We start from the raw sequence: 22,830 nt of genomic DNA, 5'->3' as shown, positions 1-22,830 counted from the left end.
CCTCAAGGAGCAAAGAGCTCTCCCTGAGCACCTTCTCGAAGAGGAAGCGTGAGCGCACCTCACCTTACTCTATGGTGTGGACCCTGGACTGGAAGATTGTTTTGGAGGCCTCCGAGGCAAAGAGCAAGGTTTGCTGCCTCTTCACCTCCTGGAGATCGTCTGTCATATCAACCCCGATCTTCTACAGTAAGAGGAGGTTCTGCCTGTTTTTCTGGAGTTTAGAAAGTTCTGCCTTCCTCTCTCTTGCCTTCTGAATACCTTTGAGGATAAAGAACCTCATGATGTTCCCTTTGATTGTTTCCCACCAGTCCACTGGAGACTCAAAGAAAGGTTTCACGGTTCTCCAACTTGTGTAATGTTTTTCTGAATTGGTCAATGCTTTCTGGGGTCAGGAGTCTCATGTCCAGCTTCCACATTCCCTTGCCAGCCTGCTGGTTGCCCTGTAGGTAATAGTTATCTAGGAGGAGACAGTGGTCAGAGGAGAACATAGGCTTGACATCAGCGGAGCTGACTGAGAACCTGCAGGACACAAACCGAAAATCTAGCCTTGCTTCGAGCTCTGTCTGCAGGGTTTGCTGACGTTGTCTTGCAGCTTGATGACTTTAACCGTTTCCATTAGGAAACTGGAGATGAAGCCCAGTTTACTGTGAGCCCCCCTCTGGATTGTCCATCCACATTGATGATGCAGTTGAAGCCTCCGCCCAGAATGGCTAACCTGGAGATCGCCAGCAGTAGTAGGAGATGTTGCAGGATGGCCAGCTGCTTACTCCTTACCACCAGTCTGTAAATGTTTATTAATCTCAGGGGAGCCTTGCTGCATGCAATGTCTGCTACAAGGAGGTGTTTGCCACTGCCTTCAGCAGAGACGGTAAAGTTGCCTCCTGGCAGAATACCCAGGCCAGAGGAACAGCTATCATTTCCCCCTGACCAAATCGAAGGCCCGAGGGTCCATAAGCTTGACCGCCTCCTGTAGCTGCTGAAGTGCAGGATCCCACACTCTTGCAGAAACAGGAGGTCTGCTTTGATGTTTGATGAATCAATATAGAAACACATCGCATGGTTGATTTAACATGATAATACTGGCAAATTTAAAACTCATTTTAAGATTTTATAGAATTAACAGAGACCCAATGTCCCTTCACCTGTGGTCTACCTACATCCCCGTGGTGTGGGTGAACTGTTGGACACTCTCAGCACTGAGGTAACTGTCCCGCTCCTCCCTGTTTGATAAATTAATGTTCCTACTTCCCCCAGTTCTAAATGAAGCGTCAATTCCATGAATATCACAATCCCTCCAGTCCCTTACCTTTCATTGTAAGATAGACTACTTGATGAGTATAACAGGCTGTTCAATCACGGATGTCATCATCTTTTTGATCTTGCATGTACTCACCTCTTTAGGAAAAATTGGCTACCATTCAGGGCATTTTAGCTAATTATCCTTTTAATAATCTTAGAGGGTAGAAGCCATGGCCAAATAGTGTCGCCTGCCTGTCATATGCTGAGATACTGCAGACAGGGATGAAAGCCTTCTGCTTTGTGAGGCTGAATATTATGCATTCACTCCTTAAACCACTGGAGAGATGCAAGTTTATTACCAATCATTAAAATGGCACGGAAAGAAATAAAACAAAGCCATTTTTTAAAACTTAGTATTTAAAGTTTGCGAGAAGATTTGTAGCTCGGGTGCTCATTGTTGTGGTTCTGTTTGCCGAGCTGGGAATTTGTGTTGCAGACGTTTCGTCCCCTGTCTAGGTGACATCCTCATTGCTTGGGAGCCTCCAGTGAAGCGTGTCTGTGATGTTAGTATTTAGAACTTAGTATTTTTCCATCAGAATATTTTGGAGTAAGAACATTATGTAAATATTTCATCCTCGATAACTACAATTTCACTTTAGATCAAAACAATGTTAGAGATGGTCTGACTCCCAAGAAAGTTCATACTCAAACAGAATTGATCCAACACTCTCTCTCTCTCTTATCAAAAAGCCATGCACACTTAAGTCAGTATGCTTCCAGATTTGTTTCTAGTGTTCCTTCCAGAAACTCGGCATTAGATCCAAATTCAAGCACCATTCAACAATGGCCACAGTAAAGGAAAACAGAACAGGAAAAGTTTATGTTTATGAAATCAGGCCTGTAAAGAAAAGGCTAGAAAGAATAAATGTAATTCACAACTTACCGATGAAGTAGGCGAGTAGAATCACCAGTGTTACAGAAATGATGATAGCACTCAAAGCAGTGCACTTCCAATTGCAGTACTTATGGGGCTTTTTCAGGCTAAATGCAGACCTTGAGAAAGTGCTGCGAGGCAAAGGTCGAGGTGGCGGAGAATACACAGTGCTTGAAGTGAGGGGGTAGCCAGGACCAGTTGTACAAAAAAGTGGAGAAGATCCAGTACCAGATTTAAATAAGAAATGCCTGATGAATTAAGACAGAATACATATCAGAATTCTGATTCCAGAGGGCCTGGACATAACTATTCATTGAATTTCTCTTCTGTCAAAATTTATTACACTAACTTACAGATTCACTTGCATTTTGAATATTTAAAAGTAGCTTACAAATACTCAACAATTACAAAAAATAGGTTTGTTTAACAATAGGTGATAATTCAAATAATATGAATATGTTTTTGTATTCTCAGTTACACTTTCTCCAAAAAAATTGAACTTGAAAATATCAATGAACTGGCACACAGACTATAATAAACCCATTTGTAAGTATTCACTGCATATTTTAGAGAATTTTCTTCTGTAATTTTTTTTGCATATACTAGTTTTATGCTTCTTTTGAATACGATATACCATGTCAATGGAAAGCATCTCAAATTCACTTGTACTCCAAATTTCATATGACAGAAAATATACATTTACATAGCATGTTTCATAACCCAAAGACCTTTATATAGCAAGCAAAATATTTTGGTATATAGCCACTGTTGTGATTCATGAAATGTGATGTAAATTAAGCAGCTAGTTTGTAAGCCTATTTTTCTCTGTAAAATGGTGTGTGTTACGAGCGGCCATGATGCACAATGTTGTTACTTGTTCTGTGACTTTTGAAATGATGAACTACAAAAGAGGAATGTAACTCCTAGAAGATGTGGGAGCCCAGGTTTTAAATCAACTTTGCAACTGTCTGTTATGAGAAAAAAAATAGTTTGTATTGTGCTCAAAGTGGACCTTGCTGAGGATCAATTGTCCCCTGTCTGTTGTACTTAAAGACTCTTCCAACTGACATACTTTGAGAGGCTGTATCTAACCAGTGTCCATTACAGGGCTGACTTCTTTTGTGGTCCAAATGCTGATCTCTATGCATCATTTGGGAGAATAACATTTCTCAGGAGGGAGGTATAGTACAAACCTCTCTTTCTTCAGAAGGAGGTTTTTTACAGTACAGTACTTTAGAAATACATAAAATGTATTATATGTTAGCTTCTAATCCAGGAAAAATGTTCCGAAGCTAATATTTGAAAGCTCCAGCTGCCAAAGCTGTCATTGCTAAAGTTTGATTTAAGCGTGCAGAATCCTGTCACATGTTAAATTGCAAAGCATCAAAGGGTGAGGGTTGAATCTTTCATTTTTCTGGCTGTGTTATTTTCATTTAGCTTCACAGAAGTTTTCTGTAAATGAGGTCCAACGAGCTTTCTGACATTGTCATCCCAAACTCCCCTCACTATCCATCTTCCCCATCCCAATAGCATACCTCCCATCCAGTGGTTGGCTGACTCTCCCACTCACTGTAATGGAAATACTCACCACTGCCAGGGCCTTATGGAATAAATTGGCATCCCTGGCATTTGTGCCATCTTCAAAAGTTTGAGTTCCTGGCTAAGTCCTGGCAATCTGATGTTGCATTGCATAACTGCACACAGTCCCAGAGGGTGTGGCAGGTAAGGGAAACCAGGCAGTGTGAATTTTCCAACCTTTGAGTTCTGATGGACAGAGTGGTGTGGAGGCAGGCTCTCCTATTCCCCCAGGATAGCCATGGTATTACCTTGGCCAGTCTGAGTTGAAGTCGCTACCCTAGTCCTTGTTGTCTGTGTGATACAGTAAAAGGCGCAGCACTGCAGCCAGTAGGTCACTGAGCCAGTGTAAGTACCACCATTTTCCCGGTGTTATCTCACACTCATTCGGTCTCTGCTACCACACCCACTTCTCAACAAGGCTCTGTTGTTCTCACTACTGCACCATCTACCCAGTCTCACTCTCACTCATTCAATTCCCACGCGCAATTCACCTGCATATCCTCTGAGCTGTCTATTCACTCATGGGGAACCTCACCACCTCTCCCCCACTTACGAAAGCACCAGCCGCTGTGCCAGACAATTCTGTCTCATTTTATCTAGGGGGCATGTTTTTTTAAAGTGAGGGGAGAAAGATTTAAAAGATGCCAAAATAACCATGTCCCATTGACATGAGCAAGAAGTAAATGTCTCTTGCATCGCACTCTCACATTAACCCGGCTATCAATGTAGTTTCTACCTGCCCCAGTTATAATGCTTGGCTGCCGCACCTTCTCACTTTTACATCATGCGTCTCCATTGTTGTGTGGTAAGATTGTGCCACCGTCACACATCCCCTCCACTGAGGAGGAAGCCATTGACATTCCAGCACCTTCCAGCAGTTGAGATACTGACCCCTTTTGGTGGGCATCTGCACTACATTAGAGTCAGGAGCATCTACTGGTTAGCATTTCACTGCCATCTATCTACAGCTAGTGGAGGAAGAAATGGCCCTCGGATGACTGGCAGAGACCACATACCTGCCCAGGCAGGAGAGGACCCTTTAGATTTGGCAATTGCCGACTTAATGTACAGGCAAACCCAGGAGTGGCAAGCAGCTTTCTGGGAGGGCAATGGTCACCCTAGTAAATGCTGCAGTCCTGCAGCCAATGCCATGGTTCTTTGCTGCCTCCAGTCATGCTTCATCTGGTCATCTCCATGGACATGGTTACCATGGAGACCAACCCCTGGCAATGCCAGGATCTGCAGAAGAGAACTACACCCCTTCTATCCTCATCTTTAATTTCCAGAACCAAGGGCGTGGTGACAGGAAAACGTGGACCTTGACCTTACTCCGGCTGCCTCCTCCTCACAAAGAGACAGGACAGTGCCAGAACATTCCCAACCAGAAGAAGAACTGAAGGCTGGCTCCAGGAAATCTCATCTCAAAACATTCCGGAGCTGGCCATCACCTCTTTCTCCAGCCACCCTATTGGAACTCCAGCTGAGTAGGGTATGTCTATACAAGATACACTCGACATGTCTGACCCACAAATGTCCTTGTTGGGATGGGGGAGGGGAAGTCACCAGTCTAAATCTTTAAGGTCATCAGACTCTACTGTAGTGCTGGGTCTCTTTACCTGGGCTGCAGACCCCAGGACTACACTGAGGCATAATGCGAGGAAAAGAAAGAAGGAAACCTTCCAAGTACACATGAACGGGACAGGTGACATCTGTCAGTAGGTAAGTTATCACTTCTATAAATGTATGTAAATGTTTCACTACCATCTGTTTGTTTGAGTCTCTGTGTCACTGGAACAGCATCTTTGATGTTACTGAGGCTACCCATTCCTATCCCCACTCCCTTTTCCATGGACGAAGGCAAATTGTGCAGATGATGAATGAAGCCTAGCTTCCATCTTTCCAGGTGTGTGCATGACAAACACATTGCATCACAGGCATCAGTGGGCTTCAGACCTTAGGCTGCATGAACAGGTCAGGAGGGCTTGGGACAGGGAGTTAGATTACACATAGTTGGCTAATACCTTAGGGGCACATGGAGCTCCCCAGTGTGAGATGTTGTCCATGGGTGTTACCCTTTGAAGGTTGCTGCCTGACTTGCTGTGCTTTTCCAGTGCCAGACTTTTTGACTCTGACTCCTCACTTTCTCCTTTGAAGGCAACAAGCCTTCCTCACAGATGGCAGCACTCTGTCCCATCCTGATGTGGTCGTACTAAGTACCAGCCTTTAAAGAACAATGGTTGATTCTCTGACTTTGTATGGGGATGCACCCTGAAACATGAATGTCTCCTTCCTGGTAACCCTTTCCCTCATACCTAGGAGCAAGACATCTCCTCAAGTCCTCATCTAAACCATCCACCTGAGTCTGCATCTTTTACTTATTCCCACACCAGGTCCAGGCATATCACCCCAGTCCTCCACCACCAGGCTGCAGCTCACCATCAAAGACCCGTCCTCCCCCTTGACTCCTAACTCTCCCATGCTCTATTGTCTCCCTGCCTCTTATATTTCGAGTTGTCCCTTTTACTATTGTAACTCCTCTGCATCCCAGTATTGTGCCTCCACTCCCCACCCCGGCATGGTGGCTCAGAGGTTGGCACTGCTGCCTCACAGCGCCAGAGACCTGGGTTCAATTCCTGCCTCAGGCGAATGTCTGAGAGGAGTTTGCACGTTCTCCCAGTGTCTGCGTGGGTTTCCTCCGGGTATTCTGGTTTCCTCTCACAATCCAAAAATGTGCAGGTTAGGTGAATTGGCCATGCTAAATTGCCCGTAATGTTAGGTGAAGGGGTAAATGTAGGGGAATGGGTCTGGGTGGGTTGCGCTTCGGTGGGTCGATGTGGACTTGTTGGGCTGAAGGGCTTGTTTCCACACTGTAAGTTTTCTAATCTAATAAGTTCCCCAGACCCTGATCTGTAGCACAGGTCCATGATAACTCCCTCCCTCCTTGATGTTTATGAACAAGCCCCATCTCAGACTGGCTGTGGGTCAATCCTGTGAATAATCTGTTTAACCCCATTTGATGAGAGACCAGAGCCTGAGATCTGTACAGTGTTCTCTGGACTATGGACTGTGACCCAGTCCCCAGAGTGTAGAGGTACATGAGGACTCCACCTGGGAACCTGTTTGTGGCCAAGCCCTGGACTGATATTGGAGGCTATTCTTCATTTAATGTACACTGTTCCCCAACCCCGCTCCCGCCACTGATGGTACCTCTCTGAACATAAGAAAGAGTTCCTACCTAAGATTTTGATGCATTGTAATTTGCCTGAAGCACATGCAGTGTGTTTGTTGCACATATCTTTGGAAAGTGGTGGATGTGTGGAATTAATGTAGCATGATCCTACACAGCAACATGTCCACTGACTGCTGACAACCATGACAAGCTACCTTGCTTTGTGTTGACGCTAAATACGAAGGCTTTGAGCAAAGTGCAAGAAAGTATGTTAAGGCAAGGCAGGGATACTGGTAGTATCTAGGTAGGTGCAAAGTGAGGGACCAGGAAGACAGTCAGTGAGTAGCCCTGAGAGGCTTCCTCATCAATCCATGAAGTGGATACCTGTTTCAGTGCACAAAGTGTCCTTGGAGCAGGATTACAACATGAAAAGTCAGTACATTCCAAAATGCAGCATTAGAGTGCAAGGCATTCTGTAAGTGAACTGGAGATGTGGCATGATGGCACAGAGAGACTGGCATGTGTTGGATGCCAGTGTCTGTGATTGTGGGGTGGGTGGGGGCATTGTTCCGAGATATTGATGTTGGGTGTCCAAGATGGTAATCTAGACAAGCAAATGGTGTACTGGATTCGCCAGGTAACCGCTGTGACTTTCAAGTTGGGAATTCTCAGAGTCCAGTTTCTGTCAGTTCCACATTACAAGAGGAAGCTGCACATTAATGAGGTGGTGTTCGATGTCAAGAAGGGTGATAGTGATTGATAAACCCCATTAAGAGCCTCTCGTTGCTCCCTAATGTGAACCTCAACTTGACATCTGAAAATCTGGTGGAAAATGCAAAAAGATGCTTCTGAATTTTTAAATCATGGATAGCAAAAGCTACTGGCTGCCATCAATATCCTCAGTTAACCTTAATGTTCTTGTACAACTTCACAAAAATATTTATAACAATAAATACATTTAAAAATCAACAATTCTTCAAAACAAATACAAAACATCCAATGCAGCTCAAAACTATTTTCCCGAACAGTTGGTCACCCTCTTCCCAGCATCCTTAGTTTCTCCCAAGCTTATATTTTCTCCCTTACTGTCATTAGTCCACTAACTCTGTGCCTTTCAGTATTGTATTCATGATTTTTTTACAAATGCTTTCCTCTTCCTACTTTTCAAGTATCCATATAACTGTTGACCATTCTGCTAATGGACATCATTACCTCAATGTATGTCGCTTTAACAAGATACGAAATGCTTTTATTTAAAACGCACCAACTGTATCATACATCTGACATCTTCACAAAAGTATATACTAGATTAATAACAATATTCAAGACGGAGATAGATTGATATTTATTAGGCAAGAGCATCAAGGGATAAGGATCAAAGGCAGATAAATGGATTTGAGATGTGGATCAGCATGAGTTAATTCAATGATGGAACAGCTTACGAGTCTGAATGGTGTACTCCTGTTCTGTATTGACTAACAGCCTAACACGTTTGGATATAGCCCTAAGCTATAGCACTGCTGTTGAGTGAATCACATTTTCTTCACTTTCCATGAGCAAAACTACAAGCCATGTAACAGTATGTATTAATGGAGCCAAAATAGTGTTTTCGGCAAAACAATGCTTCGACATTTCAAGGTGTACATATCGTATATGTTGATAGCAAAAGTTTTAATGAAATTGAACCACGCCTGGACTGCAAATAACTTTCTTTTAAAAGTGTGATTATGACATAATTAATGAATGATTCCTGGGATGGTAGGACTAATGTATGAAGAGAGACTGTATCAAGATGTTTCCATTGTCTGGGCTCACAGTCGAAATATACAGGGTAGGTTATTTAGGACTGAGATGAAGAGAAAATCGTTCACGCAGACAGTGATGAGCGTGTGAAATTCTTTGCTACAGAAATGGTTGAGGCCAAAGCTTTGAATGTTTTCAAGGAGTTAGATCTAGTTCTTAGGGCCAAAGAGATGAGAAGGTTATGGGGCAAAAGCAAGGACAGCGTATTGAGTTAGATGATCAGACATGGTTGTATTGAATGGCGAAGCAAACGCTAAGGACTGAATGGCCTACCCTTACTACCATTTTCCGTGTTTCTATACTTAATGTCAGGTTTTGGACTGATAATATTTGCTTACAATGGCAACATTTTTTTCTACCATTTACATGTCAGCATAAAGCCGTTTATATGTTGATGTTTGATCACCACCTCTTTGAGTGTGTGCCGCATAGAACCACTTAAATACATCTGCTAACTTTGTCTTATTGGCCACCAAGAAAGCTTGTTTTGTTCTTAGTTGCTGCCAGTTATTCTGGGACCATGGTAAACATTGCACAATATTTAGCGCACTTTGTAATGTGTGACTTCAGGGGCAATGATCTCCCAACTATATCAACTAGCAAAGAAATCTGTTGAATCAAACTTTATTTAAGAGCTGACGACAGCCTATTTGGCTTGTAATGAGCCTCAACGCTAAAGCTCCACCTTGGGAGAATCACCAGCCAATCAGAGGCTGTCACTATCTGGGTGTTGTTATTACTGTCTAGCTAGGTAGTGCTGCAAAGGAGAGAAGGTGAAGGGATATTTTTTAATGGATTGTGAGCAGTGAGGAAGTCACCTTTGCAATCACCTCTGTATCCCTTTCTTTGTGCCCCCATTGCTCTTAGTTCAGGATGGAAGCCTACTCCACCAACCCTGCAGGCTGCTCACCCTGGTTTCCCAGCCATTTAGCTGCCAGGAAGGCAGATTATTGAGCTGGTGGTAAGTTGGGGCCCTTGCGTGGCCATTCATTCTGCACTTAAAAGATTTAATTGATTGTGGGTCGGGAAAATTATCCATGTCCTTCCTGCCCAAAATGTAAGTGCTGAAATATCTTGGCAGTGCCAATCTGTCTGATTATTGCTGTTTCCATGATCGATCTCACCAATACCAGGGAGGGACAAATCCCATCCACTGGCAGAACTTCTGACTGGTGTTAACCAAAGTGTGTATTAATAGTGTGTATTAACCACATTAATGGCAATGACTGAATGTCATATTGAGTACATCCATCCAGAGTGGTGAATCCAGTTCAGTGTGTTAACAGGAATTGCAGCTCTATGTCAGAAAGGTAAAATGTTCCCTTGCTCTCCTGAACTGCAGTGCTCAAGTTGTATTTCAAAAGCAGAATAGAAAACAATTCTTCAGCTCAGAAACTGTGCAGTCCAATCTTTGAAATGAGTCCCAAAGGCATGTTCTTTCCCCGTTGTCCTGCAAATCTCTCCTTTTCAAAGAGTTATCTAGCTCCCTTCTTGAAAATTATAATTTCATTTGATTCCACCAGCCTTTCAGGCATTTCAGATCCCAACAATTTGCGACATGAAATAAATTTTCATCTACTCTCTAGATGTTTTGTGAATTATATTACTTCTGAGTCAATTAATAACTGACCCTCCTCTGAATAGAAACAGTGCCACAAATGCTACAGAGCTGATGACAGAGTGAAACTATAAATATAAAATTGCAAAAGACTTAGACCAAACAATATTTAATTAGGTAATTAGTGCACTATTGTTAACATATGCTTTGTAATTAATTTGAAGCTGATTTATACATACCAACAAGTGTAAACAAATTTGTAAATAACATAAGGTCATATTGACAATTATGATAATTCATCTGCAAGACAAAATAACAGAAAAATGTAATGGGAAGAATTTTACACTATCAGGTCACAGACAACTTGGTATAGCAAATGCTGATATCAAAATAAAATACCACAGAAGCTGGAACTATGAAATAAAAATCATCAGCATGTTTGGCAGCATATTTAGTGACTAAGAACATTTCAGGTTGGTGTTCCTCTTTACTAACTGAGCCACTGCCACTGTAGCAAAGGAAACCTTGTCCCCTGCTATGCTGGGCTTTCAGAATGGGAAGGGTGAACAGCTGGAAGTTGTGGTCCATAGTGGTAGCAGCTACACAGCTTAAGAGATGGAGGAGGAACTGCACCCTGGTCTTAGTAGGGTGGGAGATGGTCTAGCAAGCAAGACCTTAAAATAGTCATTGCGTGACTTTGCAGGTAATTCAGCAATGATAAGTACAGAAAAAATGAGAATGGTGAATATGCCAATGAAGAGACATTGCAGGTGAGAGTTTTTAGATTCCTGAAAAGTTGTGTCTAGTTCTGGCACCAGGGACCAGGACATGCTGGGAGCAATATCTTGGCAGCCCGATTTGATGTGCTGTGGGAGAGGATTGGGACCAAGCATGGGAACTAGGATGTAACAGTTTACTGGAGAAAAGCTACAGAAAGCTTACCCTGCCACAGGAGCAATACTATTAAATTGGCAAGAGTGCATAAAAGATTCACAAGGATGTTGCCAGGACTGGAGGGTTTGAATTACAAGGAGAGGCTGGATATGTTAACACTTTCTTCACTGGAGTTTAGAAAGTTGAAGGGTGATGTTATAGAGTTTATAAAATCATGAGGGGTACAGCTAAAATAAATAAAAGGTATTTTCTCTAGGGTTGATGAGTTGAATACTACAGGGCATAATTTTAAGGTGAGAGGAGAATGATTCAAATAGGGACTGTAAGAGGCAACTTCTTCACACAAAGGGTGGTTCATATATGGAATGAACTACCAGACAATGTGGTGGATGCAGGTACAGTTATAACATTTACAAGATATTTGGACAGTTACATGAATAAGAAAGGTTAAGAAGGATATTGGCTAAATTCAAGCAAATTGGACTAGTTTAGTTTGGGAAGCTTGGTTGGCATGCACGAGTTGAACCGAAGGGTCTGTTTCTGTGCTGTATGACTCTGTGACAAAGGTACCGAGGGATATTTGAGAGTGAAACACAGATAGCTGGCATGGAGGTTAGGCAGGTAATAAGAATGCTATTGCAATGTTATTTCAAGGGGGGGGGGGGGGGGGGGTGGAGTATAAGAGTAATGAAGTCTTGTTGCAACTGTACAAGGTGTTGGTGACACCACATCTGGAGTACTGTGAGCAGTTTTGGTCCCATTATTTAAGGAAAGATAATATTTCATTGAAGGCAGCTCAGAGAAGGTTCAGAAGGATGACACCCAGTATGGAGGGATTGTTTTATGAGCAAAGATTAAACAGGTTGGGATTCTACACGTAGGAGTTTAGGAGAATGAGAGGTGATTGCATTGAAACATATAGAACTTATAAGAGGCTTGATATGCTGAGAGGATATTTCTCCTTAGAGAGTTTAGGACCAGAGAGCATAGTGTCAGAATAAATGGGTGCCAATTTAAGACTGAGATGAGGAGGAGTTCCTTTCAAAGACCACAGTGGAGGTCTAGATGAGCAGAGTCCTCATATATGTTTATGGCTAAGATAGGTTCTTGATCAATAAAGTTAACAAGGGTTACAGGCAAACACAGGAAAGTGGATGTGAGAAATGTTGGATCAGCCATGATTCTCATGCATGGCAGAACCCAATCAGGGGGCCAAATGATCTATTCCTGTTTCTTATTGTCTTGTTATGGTCAGTAGAAAGGGAAAATAACATTAACAAATGATTTAGAGTCATAGAGGTGTACAGCACGGAAACAGACCCTTCAGTCCAACTTGTCTATGCCCACCAGATATCCTAAATTAATCCAGTTCTGTTTGCCAGCATTTGGTCCATATCTCTCTAAAGCCTTCCTATTCCTGTACCCATTCAGGTTGGAAAGACAGCACAAGAATAAGAGATATTAGGTTGGACCAGAGTAAGAGAGAATACAATAACTATTAAATTAGGTTCAAACTGGTTATATGCATATGAAGTAAAATAACAATAGCATTTTTAAACCAAATAGAAGAAATTTAATTGGAAGTATTAAAAATCATGCCAAGTCTGTGCAGAGTAGATAGGCAGAAATTATTCCAACTGGTGCAACGATTTAAAGTCCTAGGGAACAGATTTATGATCATTGGCTAAAGAAGCAATAATGATGTGAGGAAAGACGCACTGGCTGAGATTATGGTAGATAAAGATTTATTGAGGCTTTCAAATGAGAATTGGATCATTACTTCAAAGGGCAGTACTTGTAGGCCTTTAGGGAAGATGTGTGGCACGAGGTAAATTGCTCCCACAAGAGCCACAAGATATGCTGAATGGTCTCCTTCTCTGTTGTAACAATTCTATGACTCTATGGCTGAATCGAACTATCTTTTGGGTGAGCATCAGTTGAGTTGAGTTTCATAGAAGTTTCCTTTCTATGAAATCTGTCACTATATCATACAAAATTTGACTGATTAACTGTCTACCTCAATCCTATAGAGTCCTTCTTATCATCCAGTTGTAGCCATATTCTATCACTCCTCACACTTGGAACAATTCGTTGCTGCCAGGATATCATGCAATGCACCAACTTCCTTCATGTGGGTGCCATCTTTGAAGGGCTGTTGTGCATTTAGAGAAGCACTATTCGTCAGGAACTGCCCTGCATGATGTCTGTCAGTTTCCCTGGACACAGCACACATGAGGGAATTGCTGTTCTGATTCATGGGTAGGGACCTGGAGGTCCGGCTGGATGTGGTGGTGCAGAGGAGACATCTGTTCTTCCCCCAGGACTAGCATTGGAGACCACAACACCAGACCATGCCCGCCATGCACAACATTGTAAGAAGGTCAAAAGACCTTCTCCATTCTGTCATGTTAAGTGCCACCATCTTCTCTCCGATACTTCACACTCACTCCAAATCTGCAAATGTACCATCTCGTGTCACCCTCTATCACTCCCACCGTTGCCTGTAACATGTTCCCTCAGTGTCACCCACCTCAACACCGACACCACTAAACCTGTATATTCTCTGCGTTGTGTATTTAGGATACCAAATTGGCTTCAACACCAGCATGGACTTGGGACAATTTATGATATAGTGTATCTTTAAGACTCTATTTTTCACAGAATGGAAAAAAAAATGCTCCTTCAGCCCAACACGTCCTCACCTGTCATCTAGCATCAACCTATCTAATGCCATTTCCCAGAATGTGGCCTTGAATGCTATGATGTTTCAAGTGCTCATCCAATTACTTCTTAAATTATCTTAAGAGTTCCTGCCTCTACCACCCTCTTAAGCAGATGGGTTAAAACATTTTTCCTTAAACCCTCTCTAATTCTCTAAAGCATTCCAAAGCAGAAGAGAAATAGAAAGCGCAGTCCCAGCATGGCTGAGCACTTCAGAAGGACTGCAATGTTGAACTTTTCGCTTTATTTCTTTATTTTTCAACTTAATACAAACAAGATCTGTACTGTTTAACTTTTAATTTTGTTCCTTATTTCCTTCTACTTTGTTCTGAAGTTTTGTATTAAGGTACTTGTATCTAAGATAGTGCCATGCGTAGCAACAGTGAGAACTTTTCACTGTACTTTTGTATTCGAGTGCTCATGACAATAAAATCTAAAATCTTAATATAAAATCTAAATCTCCTGCTCCTTCTCTTAAAACTGTACCTCTTAGTTATTAATCTGTATAGTCAAGGGAAAGTTGTTGCCTTTACTATACCTCTCAGAAATTTATAGGTTATCTCTCAGCTTTCTCTGGTCTAAGGACAACAATTCCAGCCTATCCAGTTTCTCTTTGTAACTGAGATGCTCCGGCCCAGGGTACAGCCTGGTGAATCCTCTTTGCACTTTCTCCAGTGCAATCACATCCTTCCTATTGTGTGGCAATCAGAACTGTACACAGTACTCCAGCTATGGCCTAACATTATGTACAGCTCCATCATAAACTCCATGCTCTTCAGTGTATTCAATGTTTTGACAATGAAAGGGAAATATTCCACATGCCTTAACCATCTTATCTACCTGTTCTGCTGCCTTTAATGATCTACAGACATGCACACCGCTGTCCATCTGATCTTCTATATTCCTTAGTGTCCTACCAATCAATGTATACCCTTCGCTTTGCAAGCCCTCCCAAAATGCATCACATATTTCAAGATTAAATTCTGTTTGCCATTATTCAACCAACTCTAACAGCCCATCTATATCGGCCAGCAGTCTAAGGCTTTCCTCCGTCTCGATTTGCAATACCATCAATTTTCATGTGATGATACCTTCTACAATCATGTCTTGATCAACAAACAGTAGGAACCCAACATTTAATCCTATTGTAAATGACTGGACACTCCTGATGAAGGGCTTTTGCCCGAAACGTCGATTTCGCTGCACTTTGGATGCGGCCTGAACTGCTGTGCTCTTCCAGCACCACTAATCCAGAATCTGGTTTCCAGCATCTGTAGTCATTGTTTTTACCACAGGATTCCAGTCCCCAAAATGCCCTTCAATCAATGTGCTACTTGAATCATAGAACTTTACAGTAAAGATAGAGGCCATTCAACCAATCAAAAGAGTCACCCAGCTTGGAAAATTCTCCAACCCTATCTCAATAGCCCTCTATATTGATCACTTTGAAATATTCATCCAGCTCTTTTTTGAACCATCCAAAGAAATCTGCCTTTATTACACCTCCAGACAAATCCTAACACTCTCTGAGTAAAGAAGTCTCTCATCTCACTCCTAGCTTTGTTGCTGATAATCTTGAAATTGTGAGCCTTTGTTACAGACATTCTAACCAGTGGGAAGAGAATGTCCTCCTTTACCTTGTCAAAACTGTTCACACTTCAATAAGGTCATATCTTAGTCTCCTCAGCTCTAAGGACAATAACCCCAATCTCTCTAACCTTTCCTTACATTTAAAATCCCTCGTTCCTGGTATCATTCTAGTAAATATGCTTTACACTCCTCCAGGACTTTAGCATCCTTCTTTAAATTAGGTGCCCAGATCTGAAACAATACTCCAAAAGTGATCTGGCCAATGATTTGTAGAAGGTAGCATCACTTCCTCGCTTTTATACTCTATGCCTCTACTTATAAACCAAAGGACCTATAAGCCATCTTAACAACCATTTGAACTTGCCTGGCCACCTTCAGAGAATTATGCATAAACCCGAGGTCTCTGCTCCAGTACTCCCCTCAAAAGTTAGTTCATTGAGCCTAAAATTGCATCTCCATGTTTCTTCTACCAAAATGTATTCGCTCGAATTTATCTGCATTGACATTTGTCTGCTAAATGTCTGCCCATTTGACCATCTGCAACTTTAGAGATTTTGCTCTCAACACACATCTCCAAATCGACTACATAAATCAGAAAAAGCAAGGGTCCCAAAACCAGTCTCTGGGAACACCACTTTTAACTTGTCTCCAATCTGAGAAACACTCATGTATATCTACCTGCTGTTTGCTACCTTTTAGCCTTATCAATCCCAAATATTTCTAACTTGCTAACCAACCTGCCATGTGGCACCATGTCAAATGCATTCTTAAAATCCAAATATACAACATCCACAGCTCTACGCTCTTCAACTGCCTGGTTCACCTTGTCAAAGAAGTCAATTACATTTGTCAAGACACAATCTTCACAAAGTCATGTTAACTGTTTAATATTCATTTATTTTTCTCTCAATGTATACTTATATTATCATGTATTATGGCTATGAGTTTTCCCACTATTGATATCAAGCTGATAGGTCTGTATTTTCCTTGATTATCCTTTGCCCCTTTCTTAAACAACTGAGTCACAGCTGCAATCTTCCAATCCCTGGACTAATCCTGGATTCAGGGAGACCTAGAAAATTTCTGTCAACAGCTCTGCAATTTGCTGGCTTACTTCTATCATCTTACCACTCTCAGTAATCTAGGATGCACCCCATCCAGGCCTGAGGACTTCTTGATCAGGATTGCTGCTAGTCTTTTTAGTGTCTCTTCTTTGTCTATCATTATACTGCTCAGTTGTTCAACACCCACATTTTCAACTGGGCCATAAGCAAGATAATTTTGGATCCAATTTACTGAAGTGTTCTGGATCCCATGTGGTCTTACATTCTTAACCAATCTGCACCCAAAACCTTATCAAAAACCTGACTGAAGTCCTTGTAGACTAAATCTATGCTCATCTCATCACCTCCTTTAAAGTTCAATCAGCTTTGCTCACCATGAATTAATTGACTGACTTTGCAAACCAGTGTTGTAATGAGTCCCACAGAGGCTGATAACTTTTAAAAACACATCTGAATTTTCAGTGACAGAAAAAAAATCACAAATTCAGTTTGACACTTCAAAGCTTTTATTGTACAAACAAACTGAAATCAACCCTACAGGTTTTTCTACACAAGTTAGTGGCAGGAAAGGAGGGATTCCTCCTTAACAGGCCCCTCAGGCCAATTGAAGGCTCTTCCTTATCCTTCAAACTCTTTTCTACCTCCCCAGGTTCCACCTCACTTGCCATCTCATGAGTTCTCAAATCTAACACTCAACTCACCTTCGTGACCTCCTCTCTGACCTCCAAACAGTGACACATTTCCAATTCATCACAGGACCCCTCCTCAGGCTAAGACTAGCAATGACCCTTGGCAGTCAACAATTGAAAACATCTCTCATGTTGTTATTTCAAGCTATAACAGTTGAGGTTATAATATTGTTAAATTACTTATCCTATTGACTTCATTGTATTGTTTCACAAAACCACTTCTTAAAATCATTCCTAAAGACCCTGATTGCTTTCAGCACATTCTATCTGTATGTATTTAGTTACAGCCACATCCCCATTTTTAAGACAATTTAGCTTACAAGCCATGTTGTATCACTGATATAAAAAGCTGATATTTTTTGTAAAAAACAACTGAACCTCATTTCTTTTGAAAAGTACGGTTTCAGGTGGGACATCAGTGCCAGCCTTTCAAGCTCGCACAACCAGTTCTGAGCAAGTGTCATTGGACCCGAAACATTAACTTTGATTTCTCTCCATAGAAACTGTCAGATGTGCTGAGCCTTTCCACCAATTTATGTTCTTGTTGTCAAAGAAACAACACATGGGAGTAAATTTATAATGGTGTAGTGACTTTATCCCTATGGTATGATGGAAATTCAGATTATTCCACATTTACAAATATATAATTAGTATGCCCCATTCAAAATAAAAAGTGCAGCATTAGTCTTTGAAGACAGTTTCATTTTGTAGGATTGTACTTGTTAGGCAGTAATATATAAAAATAGTTTGGAAAAAAAGAAAAGGGTAGGTGCAGTTAATGCTTTTGAGTATACTCTACTGCAGTGTATAGTATATGCTTTCTATTTTCTGCTAAGGCATGTTTACTGACATATTATACAATTGACCATTCGTCAAGTATGATCCTAGAAAGTGTGATGGCAAAGGATCGCACCCATATCTGGCATCAGTAGAGCCCTATCAAAGCCTCAATCAGCATCCAGATGGGTGAACTACAAGTTGAGACATCATGTTAAGGTTGTACAGGACATTGGTGGGACCTCTTCTGGAGTAGTGCATGCAGTTCTGGTCGTCCTGTTATAGGAAGGACACTATTAAGCTGAAGAGGGTTCAGAAAAGATTCACCAGGATATCACTGGAAATATGGAGGGTTTAAGATATAAGAATAAACTAGAAAGGCTGGGACATTTTTCATTGGAGTATAGGAGGTTGAAGGGTGATTTTACTGAGCTTTACAAACTCATGAGGGACATAGATAAGGTGAATGACAAAGATCTTTTCCCTAGAAGTGGGACAGTGCAAAACTAGGGGGCATATTTTTAAGGTGAGAGGAAAAGGATTTAGAAAGGACATATGGGCAACGTTTTTACACATACAGTGGTTCTGTGTAGAATGAAGTCCCAGAGGAATGGATGCAGGTACTGATACAATGTTTAATAGATATTTGGATAAGTTCATGAATAGAAATGATTTGGAGGGATATGGGCCAAGCACAGGCAAGTGAGACTAGTTAGTTTGGGAATATGGTTCGTTGAACTAATTAGACTTTCTGTGCTGTTTGATTCCTTGACTCTGACTAAATTGGGAAGAAAGACTTGCAATTATATGGTACCTTTCATGACCTCAGGTTGCTGCAGAGCACTTCACAGCTAATGACGTATTTTTGAAGTGTAGTCACTGTTGTAATTCATGAACCATAGAAGCCAATTTGTGCTTCGCAGGCATGGACACACAGTAACCTCCTGATCTGACTTTAAAGATGTTGATTACAGGATAAACCTTGGGCAGGTCATTGCAAATAACACCAATGGTCCTCTTCAAAGCTGTGTCATGGAATACAAGGACTCAGTTTAACGTTTTATCCAAAAAATGTGGCATCTCCAGTAGTCCCTCAGTATTGCACTGTGCTGGAGTCAGACTTGGACCCATATTCTCCCAATTCAGAGGCTAGAATGCATCTAACTGAGCCATGGCTGACGCAATGAAGTGAAATGTTTTCCCTCGCTAGCCCAGGGCACTAAAATTCATTTATGGAATGTTAACTGATGTCCAGTATTTGATCAGTGATTTCAACCGATTATCAAACCCAGGATCCCCATGGCCGAGTGCTAGACAAAAGGGGTTGTACTTTTGCGACACATGCGGCATATCACCGAGTGTATTCTTCTTGGATTTGTAGAATAGAATAGGCAGACTGAATATAATAAGAAAATAGATTATAAAAAAATCTGAGTGGAACTGGCCAAGTGAATGAGGAAAATTCCTCAGAGCTCCATTCCCTGCCCATGCATTAATTAAAGTGGTCCATTTCAAACATTATAACTTTGAAAGAAATTCAATGGAAAGTGAGATGTATTAAATTGCAAATTTAGTAGAAGATCTCAAATGAGATACTCTATCATTAGATATATGTGGGTATGTAACTGTAGCATGCAGTAGTTTGCATGTACACCTTGGCATGGCATTGGGTAATTCTTCTTGTCTGCATCTTATGCTTAAAATTGTGATAACACAGCAACAATGAAAGATAAGGAGAAATGTATGGAAAGCTAGTGTTAAGGACAATTTGGATATGACATGAGTTAACCTGTAAATCCGCAAGTATTTCCAGCTGGATTGGAATGAGGTAGATGATCTTAAGTAATTTCAAAAGTAATAAGCACCTAGCTTCATTTTCATTTATTGTTATTCAAGAAAGTAGTCAGATTGAAAAAAAAATAAACTGCACAAACAGGTGTAGATTCTGATGCAGCAGTCAGAAAATGCAACTTGGCTGAATCAACATCACCCTCAGGCCTTATTAGGAAATGGAATGTCAGGATAATCCTTACCCACCAAGAAACACAAAGCAATGAGGTTTGTCAAGAATAGAAATGAAGGACAGGTTTCAGAGAGGGGATAGGATGGCACTTAGGAAGACAAGGTGTGGTGAGACTTTTGTAATGTGTGAAAAACAAAGTCTTTGTCTAAAACTGACCATTTCTGAATTTGAGAACTGTACTATGTAACTTACAATGTATAAATATCTGATGACTCCTCTTTGAGTTAGAGTGTTATGTTGGAATCTTTCTGGTGTTGAGTCCTCCAATGTTGGCTCAATAAATGATCTTTGACCTGTATCTGGTGGCTCCTGAGATTATTTCATGAAATAATCTATCACAATGTCAGGATTAGCAACAACAGACAATCAAGGATGCTACAGGAAGACAGGATCTGGTATGGAAGCAAGTTTCTGATGTAGTTGGAATCAGGTTTTTTTTTTCTGATTATTAGCTGATCCTCTGCAGCTTTAATATGATTCAGAACATGGTTCTGCAACTTTACCAACAAAACGGAAGCTTATCTTAAGCAAACAAGCCACTTTAAGGTGAATGCTCAATGTATCCTTTTAGGAACCAAACAGGACATGCACTCCTGGCATGTAGCCCACTCTGCCAGGACAGTGCTTTAATTACATTGGACAAACAGGCAAAAAACTAGCCACCAGGATACATGAACATCAACTAGCCACAAAAATGTTTCATTCCTGATGAAGGGCTTATGCTCGAAACGTCGAATTCTCTATTCCTGAGATGCTGCCTGGCCTGCTGTGCTTTGACCAGCAACACATTTTTAGCTGTGATCTCCAGCATCTGCAGACCTCATTTTTTACACAAAAATATATGACCCACTATCACAGGTGTCCTTACATACAGGTGTTAACTGGGACAACACATCCATCCTAAGACAAGCCAAACAGAGATATACATGAGAATTCTATCAACAAACACATCAACTTGGATACCATCTACCACCTTCTGAGAAAAAGAACAGGAAATGTTAGGTAGTTAGGTAGGACTCGGTCGGCGCAACATCGAGGGCCGAAGGGCCTGTACTGCGCTGTATCCTTCTATGTTCTATGTTCTATGTTCTAAATGCCATCACCAATACAGGAAATGACATCACCAAGCCAAGGAAACCTAAACACATAAATTGACACATAACACCAGTGCTTCCCTGGAGGCTCATGATAATGTTACTTAGTATGATGACGAAACATCTGAAAATAAACTTGCCAGCTCAGCGAGCAAACAGACATTCAGTGCTTTAACAATTTAGATACACAATGTCTCGTGATTTACCAGCCACTGTGCCAGAAGCGGAATCTCATTAATTGTATCAAAACAAACACAAATGTGGAAGATAACTTTTGAAGGAATTTCCTGTAGATTAGTAGCTATTTCTAATTCTTTTCATCCTGGCCTTTCAAGCCACAAAGTTGTGTCATTGGATTAGCAAGTATTCATGAGCTGGCAATGCAAGTTCAAATCCAACAATAACAATTAGATAACTTCAATTTCCAAATGGGAGTGTAAACTCTGAGGAGGTGTTAAATGAATGGGCAACAAGATAGATAGAGTACATATGCGCAGTTATCCACTTTGATGGTAAGAATAGAAAAAGCAGGACTTTTGTTAAGAAGGCATGTAGACTTCTAAATGTTACTGTGCGTAGAGTCTTGAATGTATTCATGTCAGGAACTTTAATGTTATCTAGCAGTTTGGAGTCTTGCTACAATAGTAAATGTGAGACTACACGTGGAGTACTATTTGCAGTTTTAGTTTCTCTATAAGAAAGGATACACTTGCACTGGGTTCCTGGGATAACAGAATTGTTCGAAGCTAAAAGGCTGAGTAAATTGAGCCAGTAACTTCAAGCATAAAATAATGAAAGACTATCTTATTTGAAATATACTGGACCTGAAAAGGGATTGGCACACAAAATCTAAAACACAAAGGGCAGAGTATCATGATAAGGAGTTGATCAATGGACTGAAATGAGGAGAAATGTTTTCAAAGACTTGTGAATCTTTGGAATTCTGTACCCAGCACTGATCTTTTCTTCTTTTCTTGTCTACTTAAAACACCATGTGATATTTTAAATAAAATTGGCACATTTAAGACATATGATTCAGATAACAGACATTTCTACAAAATATGAAAAAGAGAAAACGGATGATTTGAAGCATGTTAAACTTCAAAGTCCGTATTGTTTAATTGTAGCTAGATAATATCAAACTGTAGTGTAACAGCATGAACCACTGTTTAATCTTCAAGGTTAGCTCAGCTATCTTGCACAAATATGAGGCTAAATGCAAGCAAGAAGCTTTCACATTTCAAAATCATGGGTATTGACATATTTGTGATTAAGCAGCACAATTACATGTGTACAAATTCTCCCCTGAAAGTCAAGGTGAAGAGAACCTAAAGTGTCAAGACAATGGCAACACACTACAATACTGCATTAAACACAGGACAGCACAATAAATATCAGTTCTCAAATAAATAAATTGAAAAGCCTCAGATATTCAGAATAAGTCCTGATCAGCAGGAGGTGCAGTGAGGAGATAAAAGAAATGCAGGCTTCAATATACTGGTGAGGAAATAGAGATTAATGGATAGTTGGGAGAAAGCTTTAACTTAGTCTAAAGGCTCAGAAAATGTCATAAACCACAGGGGTGAAACCTGTGTGCTTTGCAACTGCCATTTGAACTGTAGTTTCATTAGCCTGTGGCAGTATATAAAGCATATTTTAGACATTTTGTGCAAATGTGGGATTTAGTATTCAATGTG

General features: G+C 41.0%; 1 protein-coding gene across 8 annotated transcripts in view; it reads right to left on the bottom strand.

The window, feature by feature from the left end:
• Window positions 1–22,830, bottom strand: part of tenm4 (teneurin transmembrane protein 4) — a 452,208-nt gene that overhangs the window by 216,845 nt on the left and 212,533 nt on the right. For all 8 annotated transcript variants that reach the window (XM_060826616.1, XM_060826618.1, XM_060826612.1 and 5 more), the window contains one exon: window positions 2,183–2,421. In XM_060826616.1, the coding sequence (XP_060682599.1) occupies window positions 2,183–2,421 (239 nt within the window). The remainder of the gene's footprint in view (window positions 1–2,182; window positions 2,422–22,830) is intronic.

This window comes from Hemiscyllium ocellatum, chromosome 6 (assembly GCF_020745735.1).
Source record: "Hemiscyllium ocellatum isolate sHemOce1 chromosome 6, sHemOce1.pat.X.cur, whole genome shotgun sequence".
NCBI lineage: Eukaryota > Metazoa > Chordata > Chondrichthyes > Orectolobiformes > Hemiscylliidae > Hemiscyllium > Hemiscyllium ocellatum.
The sequence above is the reverse complement of the archived record's forward strand: the minus strand, read 5'-3'. Positions and strand labels throughout refer to the sequence as shown.